General features: G+C 43.7%; 1 protein-coding gene across 2 annotated transcripts in view; it reads right to left on the bottom strand.

Moving 5' to 3' along the window:
- The window catches only part of nphp4 (nephronophthisis 4), a 97,460-nt gene that overhangs the window by 5,197 nt on the left and 75,214 nt on the right, over positions 1-17,049 (bottom strand). For both annotated transcript variants that reach the window (XM_057039859.1, XM_057039860.1), the window contains 8 exons: positions 12,936-13,067; positions 10,460-10,608; positions 9,116-9,339; positions 5,525-5,714; positions 5,101-5,184; positions 1,346-1,499; positions 866-942; positions 584-669 (listed from right to left, as the gene is read on the bottom strand). In XM_057039859.1, coding sequence (XP_056895839.1) covers positions 584-669; positions 866-942; positions 1,346-1,499; positions 5,101-5,184; positions 5,525-5,714; positions 9,116-9,339; positions 10,460-10,608; positions 12,936-13,067 — 1,096 coding nt within the window. The remainder of the gene's footprint in view (positions 1-583; positions 670-865; positions 943-1,345; positions 1,500-5,100; positions 5,185-5,524; positions 5,715-9,115; positions 9,340-10,459; positions 10,609-12,935; positions 13,068-17,049) is intronic.

Here is a 17,049-nt window from a genome sequence, read left to right as displayed (position 1 = left end):
TTAGCCACAAAATAAAGGCACTGACAACACGGGAGGCTCGATATTTATCTGTCAGACAAATGATGGGCCAACGAGCAGAACGGGTTTCGATCCAGTTGCCAGTAAGGCAACACATAATTGCGGCGCTCAATTAGCACAACATGTGTCGTGTCAAATATCCCAAAGGTCAGTTTAACATGAAGTCACATCACCTTTAGTCTGGAATCTCTCATTTCTGCTCTTTTTTCTGCCCAGACAGACTCATAGAAAGAAAAAGTGACGGCGGTTTCTGGTTTCTCACTTCTTCCTCTATGACTCAGCGCTTTTGTGAAGCACCTGTTTTAAAGCTGACAATGAAAAACGTCGCGTTGGCGCAGAATTACAGAGAAAAACGGCACATTGGGGCCAATCTGCCAGCGAAACCGCATCACAGATGACGACAGACTGGAGGACAGATTCCAAACATCAAACCTCCATCTGATTTGGTTAATTCCAGTCAGCGTGAACAATTTAATTAGTTGAAAATAGACTTCTCCTTCAGGCACAGCTCTGTGTGTGTTTACTCTGTACTGTATGCTATACTTTAGCAGTAAATGATACGTACGTAAAAACCATCACAAAAAACATCTTGATGTTTGGACTGGGACTTCCTGGCACTTTCAAATAAATATCCTGAGGCTCCCCCGGTACCTAGACGCAAAGATAGGGAAGAGAGAAGGCAGAAGCAAATGAAAGAGATGGGTAATTAGCATTTTTAAAGTGTGCGGAGCAGAACAAAGAGAAGCTGGCTGTTGGGACTGAAACGGCTGTAATTCCAAAACAGTTGGGAAATTCACCTTGTTATAACCGCAGTGTTAACTAACTTATGACAGCAACGCTCACTCACCAGCACCCTTGTCTGGCAGACAATGTTGGGGTCACTGCAGCGAACAGAGATGTCAACCGTGGCATCCAGACGTCCATCTGGTGAACCGAATAATAAAAAAGGAGATTAATGGTACAGGTTTTACATTTGAGCGATTCTATGCTTCCACGTTATCTTGTTTACTAAAGTATATTAAGCCAAGTAAGTGCGCATAACTGCAACATTGCATTATGGAAAGAACCAAAAGAAAACAGGAGAAATGACATAACATGATACATTTCATATAAATAATGGTGCGCTTATAGACGCTGTCCTTTAGCATCCACGGTTTATTCTTCTCTCTCATTTCTCATTTCCTGCTGCTGCTGAAGCATTTTTTTCCCTGATAGAAATGATATTACACGGAGATTGGTTTGGCTGATATGTTTGCGACACAAACGAAGGCTGAAAACACGATGCATTCTCATCCACATTATAGATGACGCGGGTGACCGGGGCTACCTGTGGGGTCGCACCACGGGGGCAGGCGGATGGCTTTTTTAAGGAAGCAGAGCTCGGGGTGGTACAGCCTAAAGGTCTGGTCGACGACGTGCGGCGCTGGCTCCACGTTCACCTGCAAGATGGCCATCAGCTTGCTGTCGACTTTAAATGCAACCTGTCGAAAAAGGGGGTGAGAGGGTGGAAGCGTCAGCGTTGGAGGGAGGCCCCAACCTTGAGAGCAGAACCCAGAGCAGATGGAATCTGCTCCAGGCTGCTATCGACTAATTGTTACTAGATGATTCTGTCTAATTTTCCTTCCCTGACTGACTTTGTTTTAAGAACCAGGGTGGGGAACGCCATATTTTATCCGCGAGGCAGTTTGCTGGAGAGGTTTGATGTAAGCATTTGTGATGATGCTGATGCAGGGGGGTGAACATGCTTTGAAGTTTGTTGTGTTAAAACAACCCCCAGGATCTTTGCATATCAATGCAAATGCCCATATGTACAAAATCTACACTAATTGCAAGTGGTTGTCCGTGAGCATGTGTAAAAAGACATACTATAAGTGTAAACATACTACACACGGATCTAATGGCAGGTGCAGATGTGCTCCACACCGTCGCCGTGTGCATTTTGATGACGAAAATGCAGCTTTCTGTTAAGGAGAAGGGTTTCTTTTCCTTTCACAGTTGCATTAACAACAGCTTGTTCTCAGATGGATAATAACACAAATCGTAAAACCCGGGCCTCTGTTTGGACCATTAAACCGTGCTGTAAAAACACTGGCTGCTTAGTGGGAATATATTCTGCTCACTTTGTCTTGTGTACTTACTGCTGTTAATTTATATTTTCACTATTAGGTTTAAATTAGCCTGGAAAGAAAAGGGATTCATGTGGGCAACTAGAAAGACTCCTTGCCTCTTTTATTATTATTTTTTATTTATGAGACTCAAACACAACATGTAGTTTTCTAGTGACACCATTCTCTTCCATGTTAATGCACACGCATTACATCTTTCCAAGATTAGTTTTAAGTTGACTTCCTGTCTTGGTGGCCAAGCGCTCGTGCTTTCTGGACGGTTTTATTCTGACCTTCAAACACCGAGAATGCCAAAACATTTCAACACACACCCCTTGTTTACACCAACGCTCCCAGGTGGACAAGGGCGGCTGTGGTATTTTGCAACGTGCGTGCTGGGAGGAATAAGTGCATGGTGTCAGCTGAAATGGTTATGGTGAGAACTTAATGGTGTGGTCGTTACAGCCTCAAACTGCTGTAACTATAATTGTGCTGCACAAATACTGTAAACACACACGCACACACACACAAAATCAATGGAAAAACAGATTTCGAAAGGAACATTAAGAAAAAAATCAATATATATACGTATGAAAAGCCCCAGCTTTGACCTAACCCAACACCTTTGTGACGTTGCCATCAGTGATTGAGTCCTTCTGTTGCGCACTGACCTGACTAAAGCACATGGTTCTACGTGTCTAATCAACTCAAAAGGTACTGAATTGACACGCTAACACATTTGTTTGTGAAATCATTTCTTACATCAGGTTTTCCAACCAAATCAAGGAATTGCTGCAAAATAAAATGCACTTTCCAGATGAAGCTGGGTTAAAAAGCCAACCTTTAAAGTGAAACATTCTATATTACGGCCTGCGAATCACAAATTCAGCAGCTCGATCCCTGCCAAACAGCAGCTGTCCAAATCGTTGAGGGGTCAGATTTACAGTCTGTTCCGACCCCCCCCCCCCCCCCCCGGGGCTGGCCCATGTCTGGCACTAGTGATACGCGCTGACTGACAGCAGTGCCAAAGCTGGCATACTGACAGCTCCACTATTGGGGCTTGTCATTTTTAGCAGGACGCATTTTGATCCAGACCTGACCTCTTTGACCTCTTGACAGGATGTTTGCTCACCGCACTGACGCTGACACTGACGCACGTTTGCACAGGCACGCACACTTGGAAGACAAATATTTCATGACCCTGCACAACGGAGTGCTGACGGTTACTGTGCGCTCCTTTAAAAAGCGGTACTCTTGCAAGGTACGGCAGGTTAGCGGCAAAACGAGTCAATAATGTAAGTAGAGATTAAGGTCATGTCTGTGGAGAGAAGGTCAACAGCTGTTGAGATTTGTATCATCCCGGGGCTGCAGAGAAACCATGTAGAGGTGTCATCTCTGAACCGGTCAACATCATTTGTCTCTCTCGTCTCATCGTCTCACATGCTAATGGTAAAATCTGATCTAAAATGCATAAAAACGGACATATAACTTAAGAATAACACCACATAGGCACGCTTCATTTTAAGTAGATTAGCCAGGAGTGCGAAGCTGTCCTTCGAATCAGACACAGTTTCCCTCTTCGGCCGGGAATTTTCCAGTTAGAAAAGATAAACAGTGTTCAGCGAGATAAAGAAAAAAGATTCCCAGCATATAATTTTGCTTGACAACCTTGTCTGGCTAGTGGTGGCTTTTAAAATAGTTGTCACTTCAAAGTCTTCTTTGTGTCTGAGCTGGGAGTGTGTGGGAGAGAGGAGGAGGGGGAGGGCGGTACACTGCCACTCCACCGACTGTTGTCTGGCGTACGCGTCTGTGTAGTAGACGCTGTGAGTCTTAAGGGTGTCCCACAAAGTTCATCTGACTAAACCTTGTCTTTCTTTACATAACTTATAAGCCAAGTGAATATGGAGCTGTCGGCTGTATAAACAGTTGGAAGTTTGCAGGGACTCCACTCAGTATCCTGGTTTGGCACGCCGATTAAAGAATTAGAGTCTTTACCAATGGATTAAAAAGAAAATGAAATATTGCCTACACCCGTTGCTATGACACAATATTCACCTGTTTATATATATATATATATATATATATATATATATAAAATTAAAAACCAATCCATGAGGTCAAAAGAAGTGTTTTCAGAGCAGGGGGTGTTCATCAGAGGCTGAGGACAGGAACACTGGTCAGGGTTGAGGGAAAAGCTGACCGGAGCAGAAAAGAGGGATACACTTAATGAAAAACCTGATCCAGAGTGCTTAGAACCTCGGTGGCTTAGGGACAACTCAGTGAGTGTCCTTGAGTGACCCAGTCGGCGCCCAGGCTCAAACATCTCTGGAGAGGCCTGAAAATGTCTCTCTGTCCCCATCCAACCTGTTGAACGCATGAGTGGATCAGCAGAGAAACTTGTCAGAATCTCCCCAAACACTTAGAGGCTGCAAGGGTTGCCATGGATGCTTCAACTACTGAGCAAAGAGGGTCTGAAGACTCACATCGATGCAGATGTCGATATTGTTCTTATTTGAATTGAAAAAAAAAAAAGCATTATGAAAGTCTGTTTCCACTTTGTTACTCTGAGGCACTGACTATAGATTGATGACAGAATGTCTGATTATATTTCATTTTAGCATAAGGCCACCGCAGAAATGTGTTTTTATTATGCTGTGAAGGGGCTGGAAACTACCAAATATACATATATCACATTGTATTAGGTCAATATGAAGATCTTATTCCTGTGTTTTACATTTGTCATGAAAATTCACCCTATATAATTCAGATTAACTTTGTTAACTGAGCCGTTGTCAAGGCAAAAAGGGCAGGAAAAAAGCAAAACAGTAAACATCTACTTTGCATCGCAAAGCAACGTCTGTAAATCAAGCCTGGAGGAAAAACAACCCATAAAAAGAAGAGAGAAATAAAGATCCAATACAGCACATAAGAAAAAGACACTCTATATCACAAGGATTATATGAAAGACACTCGGTACCTTGATAGTCTTGGCAGCAATGATATTGGACAGAGTTTTCTTGGCCACCTGAGAACCGTTGCTTGGAGGGAGGAAGCTCGGCCCCTGCGATGATTCGATTAGAGACGGGCTTATTAAGAATGATCATCTTCCAAAAAAGCAAATAACTGCAACACCATCATTACATCTGCACCTAAGAACACAAATATGACCCCTCACCAAGCCACGGGGGCCCCTCACCTATCCTTCACAGGTCTCTCCAGCTGCTCTTGTGGCATCAAGCCTGAGTTTCCATTAAATAAGTATGACTTATATATGGAAAAGCTAACTGTGCATGGAATGCAACATATAAAGCTATATAATGATGTCGCAGCACTTACAAGTGGGTCGAAATGGTTTCTAATTAAACAAGGAGATGAAAGTGACTGTCCAACACCTGACGTACCTGGAGGGCCAGGGCGTGGTCACAGAGAAAGCTCTGGTACTTCAGAGGAATCAGGACGCTCTCCTTGGGTCGGAGATAGATCCTGGGGCCTGGTGCACCATCCTCCGTGTGGAACATGTTCTCCTCCAGCCGGGTGGAAGTTTTGGTCAGTTCTTTGAAGTAACGCCACTCGTCAGTGCTGGTGATGACGCTGGACGGGAAGATTAAAGGACATCAGTATTAAAAGAAGCTCCTGTGATGAATTTATGAGAAGCATCCAGGTTCTCACTCCGGCCATTATAGTCCGGAGAGTGAGCCGAACAACAAAGCGGAGCGTGTGCAGAATGCTGGAAGCTTTGAGCATGTGTTGATGACCTAGAGAAGAGTCCTGGGGGACGCGGACGGGCCCGCATTTAAGAGAGAAAATATTACCCAACTTTGATAAGAAGACATTAAAAACACACGCGACACGTGTCAGCAAACTCATCCATTCCTTTTAATGTTCCATCCGGGTTTGAAGACGGATCTGGAAGCGTGATCCGGCTCTGAATCGTGATCAAAACCGACTCACTAAATCATTAAACCTGGATTTCGTTCAGGGCTGTCCACACCCACTCAAACAAGTGAGGCGAAACATTTCTTTCCGCTTGAATTGCGCGCCGACTTCCAGCACATGTAAACAATCGGCACATGGAAAAACAATCGGGTTCCCTTTAAAACAAACAACGGGGATTTAAACGCCACCACCGGTTACACGTCCTGACAGAGGGTGGTCTCCGCTTCATTATTTCGCCAGGCTCCGAATGCAAAACCTTTGTGGACAAATGCAGAAACAGGAGAGCTGCTTCAAACATCAAAGGTTTCCTAGCGATGTGCATGAAGAGGGCATTTTTTCTTTCTTTTTTCTTTCTAGGGCAGCAAGGATTTATGAATTTTTCAACGCCCCACCTTGCTAACATTAGGGCAAAATGCAACATTCAATTCCATGAAACTTATTCTGAGACTCCCACCTGTGCAAGAGAAATAAAACATTTTGCCTGTGGCTTATCTCTCAGTGTGCGCGCGTGTGTGTGTGTGTGTGTGTGTGTGAGTCTGGAGTTGAGCCTTGAGCCAGAAAAAAAAAGAAAGGTTGATTAATTTATTTTTTTGCTGTGGAAAACACAAGGTAGGAGGAAAGCAGGACAGAGTGTTGGAGATAAATTCTGATAAAACCAGAGAAGGAAGAAGGTAAGGATTATTTAATGGATGCCAAGAGAGAGAGAGAGGGAACTGAATAATTCAAGGCCGGGAAAGCAGAAGGCAGCTGTAAAGGAGGCAGCATGGACGACAGTGGATGAGCTGCACCCTCCTATCTCTCTGCCAACCAGCGGTTATGGCTTACATTAAGCTCTGGAGGGTATCAGGCAGCCATGCAAAATGGATAGCAACAGGTATCAAATGTGTCCTCTGACGATGAGGAGCCGCTGGGTTTTTAAAACCCCAAAGGCATCAAAGCTGCAGCCTCTCGCTTAGCACACTTCCTTTAACGACTGATCCTTTTTTTGAGGTGAAGGTCACGCCTTCTATGGTTTATTTGGGTAGAACAAAGAGCTCACCCAAGGCCTCGCTTCAACCAAATATTGGTAAAACACATACAAACTTCTCTGCACTGAGTTTTATACCCACAGAGAATAGAGGCGAGGAATCCAAGGTGCACAGATTCTATAGATCATAAGGTGACGGTTTTGCACTCATGTATTTATCGACCCCAAAACAACCTGATAATATTTTTGGCATCTGGTTGATTTACCAGCAGCTCGAAGAATCAATCAGACCACAAATCAGTTTGCTCTCCTGCCCACTGCTGCCCTCAATTAAGTGTTTCTACCTGAAACTGTGGCGGTCGCGGCGCAAACACAGAAAACACACACGCCTCCTCACCAATTTACACATTTCCTGACTCATGCTGGAGGTGGCAGACCGTTTAGCCAAACGCATCGCACCGCCTCATGCAGAAACACGATAAATAAAACAAAATAAGCAGGAAGGGGGCCGAAGGAGGACAGAAAGAGGGATGGATGACCCCCCCAATTAAACCCGTTAGGCTCGGTGCCAGCGCTAATGCGACCATGAGTCCTTCGTGGCGCACGCCAGACTTTGTTGATCAACGTGATGTATGTTAATCCAAAGCACAGTCATGAGCAGAATCTGGAACAAAGGACTCAGGGTGGGAGGATTAACAGGGACGTTAAATGAAGGAAACAAACACAACGCAGATACCAAGAACGGACCATCAAGGAAACGTCAGCTGTGAGGTCGCCCTGCAGAGATTACAGGGGTGATTTAGCGTTTCTCCAGCATTGGGTTTGCATCCATGTCAACAAACTGCAGTTACCTGCTGGACTGTGGTATGGAGGATAATAGTGGAGCAAGAAGTAGCGAGAGCCTAAATTTAACTTCTTTATTCATGCAGCTGTGAGCAAAGTGTGTTTGGAAAGGGTGGTTTTGTGCTAAACAAGCAATCAAACTGTGAACATTTCAAGAAACTCCAACAGCCCAGTTGCTAAGATTCAAGTACCAGAATTACCATGACCTGGATGACTGAGAACCTTCACAAACAAACTGTGAACAGTACAAAAGCAGAAAAATATAACCCATTCCGAACATTAATACACATTTTCTACACGCCCACACGCAAGCATCACATTCAAAGCCCGAGCAAACTGTGAATCAGACTCCCACATCCTTAATAAAACACACAAGCCAATGCCGTCACATCATCTCCCTCTGACATTCTAATGCCGCCGGCTCGGTTTGGAAACATTTTAACTGCGTGTGTGTTGACAAGCCTGAGAGGAGTATTCTCCAGAACGTGAAGTGCAGAGTCAATAAATCAGCTGTCTGAGTCAATTAACCTGCGAGACCACAAAATCTGACACCACAGAATGGTCAGAGATCCAAAAACAAGAAGAGTATCAGACAATCGAATGCGCTAATAAAGTAGCCTTCCATTTCCGCGTCCGTGGTCTCACAGAGCCGCCAAAACGGCTGTGGGTGGCTTTAAAAAATCAATGCTATTTTATCCGTGTCACCTTTTCATCCCTGTGTGATGTTGGGATCATTTTTGCATGATCCCTAGTGACAGAAAGCCTGAGAACAGGTTGCAACATTGGCACTTTTATAGGAAATGTCACAAAGTGTGACACACTCCTGCACTCAAGAGGTGATAATTAAGTCATTAATGCCCAGAGGCCTTCAGGTCAATACTGCCATCGATCCCATGAGTTGAGATGTATATCTTGTTGACAATCTTGAGTATAATGTTGCTGAACTGCCTCACTCTTAAGACTATTATTGATCACATATACATTGTAAAGTGCAGTAAATCCCATCAGTGAGCAGATGAGAACCCACTGTGTGCCACCAGGCGACTCCATCCAGGTCTTGAGCCAAGGGTAGTGACAGGAAATTGAACGGTTATGGATGGTGGGGGTTAACGGAGCACCCAGTGGAAACCACATTCATATTGGGAGGATGTGCTGTCTCAGCAGGAGGAGGCCCTGCTCGCAAACATGGATTTGTGTTCAGACGTGACATAAGAGCGGGGGTGTTTTCTCCTTTAAGTCAACTCACCTGAGCTCGGGGTCATCGCTGTGAATGGTGACCGTTTGAGGCACGTTCAGGGGGTTTTGAAGGACAAACTCCATGTACTCTGCAGAGCCCAGGCTGGCGAACAGCAGGTGCTGGGTGGTGATGTCCTGGCTCAGCATACTGGCAATGTCTTCCGCTTTACTGCGCTCCGCAGCCGATCTAACCCGATAACCTGCATCTGCCTGGAACACCTCCACTGTCGGCTCCTGAAAGACACAACAAAGACCAAAACGGGTGTTTCAAACCAGAAAATACTTTTGCAAAACTATATACAATTACTGCCCAGATCTGCGATTATAAGTGTGGCTTTTCAACCGTGGAACAGTCATGGGCTGTGTCTGCTGATGCTTCTAAAATGCTCTGGAAGCCTGGCTTTCACTCTCTGGTTTGAAATTATGTTTAATTTGATAGTTCCAGTTGATAAATGTGTGTTGTTTTATACCATGTTTGAGCTGTTTTGATTTTTACTCAGCTCCCTGCTGTCATTTTATTCTTTCCATTGCTTTTATACAGCATACTGTATATGTCTGGCTTTGCCAGACACTTTGTGCTTGCCTTTAAAGTGCTACAGAAATCAAATAAACCCGAGACTTCCTTTATATTGATCGCCTACACTTGCAGTTTGCAGTCGACATTGTGAAACAACTTTTTAACCATTTAAGGCATTCACTCTTGGTTTTATTCCTAGACTTTAGTGAGTATAGTGACACGTTATAAGAAAATGGACCAGAATGTTCATTGTGTTACTAATTTAAACTCTGAATTCAAATAAAAGGATGGGTTTCTTGTATGTTTTCAATACAAGTAAAAGTCCTCAAATTTATTTCGAAACCAGAACGACAGATGTAGTCACGCAATCAAGATCCCCCCAGGCTGGAAAAATCAATCTCAACTGAAATCTCAAAGAATCTCCTCATGTTATTTTTTCCTTAGTGGCTGGGCCACAGCTATATTCCACATGCTGCTCTGTGGGTGTGAAACAGCCCAAACACGGGTCTTAACAGAGGAATTGCGACGTGTAAAGTGTCTCCGACAGACATGCAACAGAGGCAGAAATTACATTTAGCACGTGCACCCATGGGTGAAAGTACAAGATGTGCCTTCAGGTAAAAGAACAATTAACGCCTTCCTGCACAGCCACTAAAGCACAAAGTACTGAAGGGCAGGTTGTCATGAGAATTGCAGGGGTGACGGGCTGTCTGGAGGATGCTCCACACCTCGACTGTTTCAGATTCAGCAAGAAAGACAGTCGCAGGCAGACAAGTGCGCTCAACATGAAGCAGCTACTTTGTGTCCCCGATGGCTGCGTTCAAAGGCCAATCTCACCGTGACTTTTGCCACTGTGGCATTTTCCGGAGCCTCGCGACGACGCACGGCAGCCATGCGCTCCAGCTTGCGCTGCTCAGGCTCACTTCTGATGCACGCCTCCTGGTTCCTCTCTCTTCCCAGCCTGTTTGCCTGGGCCGTGCTCCATCCTGTGAAGCAGAATCAGACCAGAGCCTTGGGTATATTTACTGAGTACAGTGGAATTTAATCCCGATGCCATTTTGCCCATATGTTCTAAAAAACCCTTGCAAGTGTCCAAAGGGAGAGAGAGTTGGGACGGATTAAGGTATTAGAGGAGGAGCAGAAACAACAGCTTGCACACAAAGAACATTCCAATGAGTGAAATCGAACTGACTTTCTCTCCATCCAAGTTATTTTCACCTCCTTGGCAGTTTCCTCTGTAAATACTGTTATATCTCTCTAAAAACCTGCAGGTGCCGAACTTTACATTCTCATTCAGGTTGAGAATTTTTAAGCCAAATAATATCAAAATTATAAAGTTCAGCTGGAGCTTTGTCTATTTAATTGGATTGAACATTAAAATCGTTTAACTAACTAAGGTTATGAAAACTTTGGGTACGGTAACTCAGTCAAGGAACAGGGTACACGAAACTGACACAAATCCCCAAATATAAAATTTGCCGTTTGTTGTTTTATTTTCGGCTCGTCCTTAAAGTTGACTGAGGATCTTTTGTACTCTGTAAGGTGATCAAGGGTGACTGAACGTCCACAAAGAGGAAGAGATAATGAAAACAAATCTTCCATTTCATGCCTACTAAAATGTTTGCTAAAATTAAGGCAAACACTTGAGAGTTAAAGGATGCATGGAAAGGTGCTTTCCATCAGAAACATTTGCTTTAACCAAATGCGGGAAAGGTTCAACTGTTATTAATGATGATAATAATAGTAATTATGTACAAGTGGGTATCTGAGTGGTATAAGTGCGATCACTCCATCCAAAAACTACTAGTAAAGTTAAAGTTTAATTGAATCTCATTGTCTAACATTGAATCTCATTGTCTAACATTGAATCTCATTGTCTAACATGCAACTTACGAAATAAAAAAATGCATTGATTCAATATTTTCAAATGACAAATGTCTGTTTTATGTGGTAGTTGAGTTGTTTTGATTTTGCCTCTGCTCCCTGACAAATTAGCTACTCTTAAGAGAGAGCCTAATTTACATTCACAAGTTATAATGTTGGACACAAATGACTTCTGTTTCATTCTTAACTGCCCTCAATACTGACAGTCCATCTATATTGTTATGATTTTGATACTATAAATATCTTGACTGCACGCTTATGATTTAATAGAATTTTAAACCGACTAGTAACTAAATTAAGTTTTGTTCCATATGTATGATATCTAGAGAAACAAAATGAAGATGAAGTCGTCTCTTTCGGTTTTACTCGACTGCTATCACTTTTTATCCTCGGGCATTTTCCTCGCGTCTCCTTATCCGAGGCACCGGCCCGACTGCCTGTCACTTAACCCGATAGCGCTGGCGCGTCTCTTCCTCCACAACCAGGCGTAGGAGGCGGTGCACACTCAAAAGACGACCTCCCAGTGACGTCATGTTGTGATTGGACACCGGTGAGAGCAAGTAGTCATTCAGTATGTTTGAATGGCAAGAGAAAACCGATGGGAGGAGGGAGGAGGGAGCACCGAGTGGGTGGCACTGGCGGTGGTGAGGAGGAGGAGGAGGGGGAGGAGGAGTTGGGGAAGAAACAAAGCAAATGAACTGAACGATTGGATTAATTAGTTTCACAAGAACGGGTTTACAACATGTTTGCTTGTTCATGCGTCCACATGAGAATGATTTGATTACCGCATGTTCCATCAATGAGCAAATGCTTTGGAATGGAAAAACAGACCTGAGAGGGGCTGCGGAGCCCTTTCCACAATTCTAGACCCACCGGATGCATTATTCAGAAATAATTTACTATTTCTGATCTCAAATCTGATGCCCTTTTTGTGCGTGTGTGTGTGTTGACTGTCACATTGCACACTTTGACAACACATTTAGAGATGAGCAGTCGGCTGGAAAAAGGCTTCTCTAATTGAGGAAACAATGACGTTCCCTTGTGTGTTTGTGTGCATTCCTCTCCTTGTATTGTACACAAGCAAACACACACACGCATGCACACACGCGCGCGCGACAACACACACACACCCACATAACAAACATGTCTGTGGGAAGCCACATGAGATGCCTCTGTAAGCTCAATTAGGCTGAAAATTGAGTGGTGCAGACAACACATAGCAGGTGAAATGGATCCGCTTGAGATGATCAACACACGAGTGTGGTCACCGCCCAAAATGAAAGCCACTAACCCCATCAAAGACACTCATGCGTGTGTGGGCGTCCACCAAAGGCTGAGTGGAGAAAAGCCTTCCTGGAAGTGCCGTTAAATGATACGTTCGTGTTTCAGCACAGACAGGAGTTAGTGAGCTGTAGGGTAAAGGACTTGCCATCCACTTGGAGGACGCTTCTGGAAGACAGACTCCCTCCCCTGAAACCACCTGTAGCATTGAGTGTGATGATGTGGGAGTAGGGCGGCATCACACCTGCTGACCTCTTCCCTTTAGGATCCCTGGGGCAGCCTGTAAGAGAGACATTTCTTTTAGTCCTACGTCCACCTGAGTGTTATAAAGTGGCCATCAGCAGCTACACAAATGAAGTAATCGACAGAGCCAGTGTGGGCGTCCGAGGATCACATGCCACAAGGGCCGAACTTTCATTTAAACTGCCTCTGACCTGTTGACTGAGTAGAATTAATTACATAATAATCAGGCGAACTTTCTTTGCACGCGTGTTCCTGGCTTTGAACATCTAGGATCGATACGTGGTAACAAATCTTCAGCGGCTAATTAGTGGTCCAAAGTTGGCAGTGGGGTCTAGACACAGACAGCTTAGCGCAGGAGGAGCATCAGGCTGATGGATGGAGTCTGACCCTGTCCAGGCCTCCTGCCTGGTGAGGTTCTGTAATGAAGAGAGATTTTCCAGCCCTACCGCATATATTAGCCTGTAGTCATATTATCATAGGTGCTTTAACCTAAATCCACAATAATATTTATTAATAATAAAAATGACTTCTTATCCTACACCTTTTTCTTATTAAGAGCCCTTTGGTTGACAATTAATTCCAAAGAGGAAAATTAAGTGCTCACTTCAGTGACCGCACTTCATTTTCTCACCTATATAGTGACACGCAACATATTTTTCTATACTTATGAAATACTGCATGTCAAATTTATATTTATTTATAGTTTTGTGTCTGTTTTGTGTTCCCTTCAAATATCTGCAACATTACCTGAGAAGTTTTTGTGCAATTCGCTACAGCTGACTGAAGAAGTAAGGCTGAAGCTGACTTTGGTACACTTTGACATAAGGTCCTTATTCCTCAAAGTCTTTGGAACATCAAAACATATCCAACCAGAGGTTTTAAATCATAGAGTGAGCTACTTTAGCTTGCTCGTCTGGGGCTGCTTTAATATGAACTCTGTTGAGTGCAGCAATTAAGTGTCTTTGCCGCCCAGGTGTGACACTCTGGCGAGCCCATACGAGGGTTTTAAGAGTAGAAGCGAAGCCCACCTCTGAATCTATTAGTGGCAAAGTCCTTCATCAATGAACTGATAATGGGTGGCGGCTAAATGAGTAATGAGGAGCTGGTGCTGCCATGCAAACAGACCCAGACAGCGCTGTTCAGCAGATTAATGGGTGAGGTGTCTGCCGTCTCAACCTATCCCCCTCGCCATCGATCACCCTCACCTGGCGACGAGATTCGGCCCAAATGTATTTGTTGGAGTTATATTTCCCCAGGAATAATCACGAAGGCATTACTTCTACTGTCGCATAAACATGTCTAATCAATAACAGAGAGATCTTGTTCCCAGTCTCTCATTATTGGCCTTTCAGCTGGTGTGGACAGCTGCTTTGATGATGGATAGAAGCTTAAAATAAGCCTGCAAGAGTGCAAGAATAAGATAAACGCGAGAACTGCTAGAAGCCCTCAGTAAGAAAAAACAAATAGAACCTATTTTGTGCAGTCTGATGGAACCATTATTAGGCTGATATCTACTGGTCAGAAGACCCAGGTTGATGCATGTAGAACTGCCGATTCACCTTGGATGTTTAAGAAAGGGCTCTCTGCGGAAATAAAAGCTAATCAGGATCTGTGCCGTCCAACACTGCTTTGGCTGCTCTATTTTCCCTGTGATGATGACTAACTGTGAACGGGGAGCCAGGGGGCCGAAGTACATCACATTTTTTTGACTACCTCAGTCTGTTGTATGACAATAATGCTGCACAGCATTACGCCACCTGCCCGTCCTCTTTCCTCCGCTGGCAGTTCTCGAGGTTAAGGCCACAACAAACCACTGATTTACTGGCCCTTGGAACAAATGGGAGCAGGCACCGTGGGGGATTCATAGTAGCCTGCGATATTCGATTTGGTCTGCCTCCCCGTTCCAGGCCACTGACCTTTCAGAATAAGCAAATTCCCTCTTCAGGCTGGAAAGCAAGGTTAGTGAAGTTGGGCTGTGATGGGCCAGTGGAGAGGGCTTTTAATGAGTGGAACACATTGTATATGTATCCCAAAGGGAAGTCACCTAGCTCCACTAATTGAGCAAATTTCGCTGATATTTAAAACAAATCATGACGGCTTTGGGCTGGATTTTCTCCACTCTGTCCTTTTGTAACAGTCATTTCCTCCAGGGCTTATCAGGCTGTTGCAGATGAGGGGAAGTGTGAGGTCTGAAGAAGCTTCTAATCTGTCTCCTCCGCTGAAGCAGATACCTTTTTAAGTGTTTATATGTGTGTGTGAGGGAGAGAGGGAGACTGCTTGGGTCAGTTAGTCTGTGGTTGGTTCTTGTGTAGGTTGTTTTGAGAGTATTTCTTTGTCTGTAATTATTTACCACTTACTCAGATTCTGTCCACCTCTGTGTGACTGTCTCGTCTTTTGTCTATTTAAATCCACTTCCTCTTCCCTCCTGCAATCACTCCCAACCCTGCTTAGTGATTTGGATGTGTTTCCTTGTGGACTGATTTGTGGAAATTGACCTAGACTGAGACAGAATAAAACTTTACTCAAAGTCCTAAATGTGTTGGGTTTGCTTTGAGGTTCTGTCTATTCATTACACTGTCAAAGGCACAGAAAATAACATCGTATTTTACGCCACAATTAGCTTTTCATAGAGCTTAACAAGGGTCGAGTCGGCTCTTAAATTTAAATAATGTAGTACTGGAAGTCAGATCATGAAAAGTTATTTCAGCTTTTGTTTTAATTCTAATATAAACTACATCATGAATAACTAATTGCCACTAATAGACCAACAATTTTCACACTAGTAAATGTCATGAGGGATGCTTTTATTTTCTGTCTTTGGTGTGTGTCTCTGTATTCTAACTGCTCCACAGTCTCTAGACATGTTCTCCTACTATACATTTTTGGGTGTTTGTAAAACGTTAGTAAAACTGAAAAGTGTAATCTTTTTTTTTTGAAGATGCGCCATAACTTTACCATCAAAGTTGCCGTAAATTTATGCAGCAGATGAAATCAGTGAGGTGTTGGAGCGTTTGTCTGGATTCACCAGCAGATTTGCTTCGTGGAACGAGTAGGCGGTCGTCATGCCTCTGACACTCCTCATCTGCTCCTGCAGCTCTCTCTGTGGGAGGAATGTTTTCCCTCCCCTGGACCTCATATGCAAAGCTGAAGCCTCCACGTTGCTGCGACATTTTCGCAACTCCATTATTATGATTAAGCCACTTCCCTTCATTCCTTTATGACACTATTAATAAAATCTGCTTTGTGGAATGACTGAACGGGCCTGACAGCAGATATCATTACCATTATATTAATTACTTGTCAATCCTACCTTGCGATAATTAAAAAAAGAGATCATTTGGTGTTTCATTCTTTTTCATTTGGTAATGACAGTCTGTCACTCACATTCTCCAATACATCCTCATTCTGGTGGATTCTCAGCCAAATCAAGTCATGATTTATGACATACATAACAGAAAATGGGCCGCTGCCTATGGAGCGTATGATAGAGTTGGCAAGTTTCGCATGATTATTAAATAAAAACCAACGGAATCTTATATTCATTTTAAACTGTTTCATACTGGTTTTATGAGTATGAACCCACACAGACATGGAGTGACTGGCCTCTATGTCTGGGGATCAAACCCACAACGTTCTTGCTGTGAAGCAACAGTGCTAACCTCTCTGTAACTGTGTGGTGGTCACAGTTGGGATCATCACTCACATGCTTATAGGCAAGGAGAAAAACGTGTCCTTTGCTTTGCTTGGTTTTAATGTTCCCATGTCTGCAATGTTAAAAACAATGCCTAAAATAACCCATTGTTTTTTCCTTCAACTGTATATAAATTATACCACAGACAGAGGCACCACTGTATTCTGACAGGCTTCATAATTGGCCTAAAGGTCAGTGTGTTTGATGCCCTCGCTTGGGCTCTGAAGTCAGATGATGGAGGAAGACTGCATTCAGCACCACGGACAGCTCCAAAGCTGGTTTCCCTCACGGAGTTTACATGATACCTAAATAACTGAATTATGGTGTT

This window comes from Takifugu flavidus, chromosome 8 (assembly GCF_003711565.1).
Source record: "Takifugu flavidus isolate HTHZ2018 chromosome 8, ASM371156v2, whole genome shotgun sequence".
NCBI classification, from domain to species: domain Eukaryota; kingdom Metazoa; phylum Chordata; class Actinopteri; order Tetraodontiformes; family Tetraodontidae; genus Takifugu; species Takifugu flavidus.
Note: the sequence above shows the minus strand (reverse complement) of the source record. Positions and strands in the feature narration are given on the sequence as shown.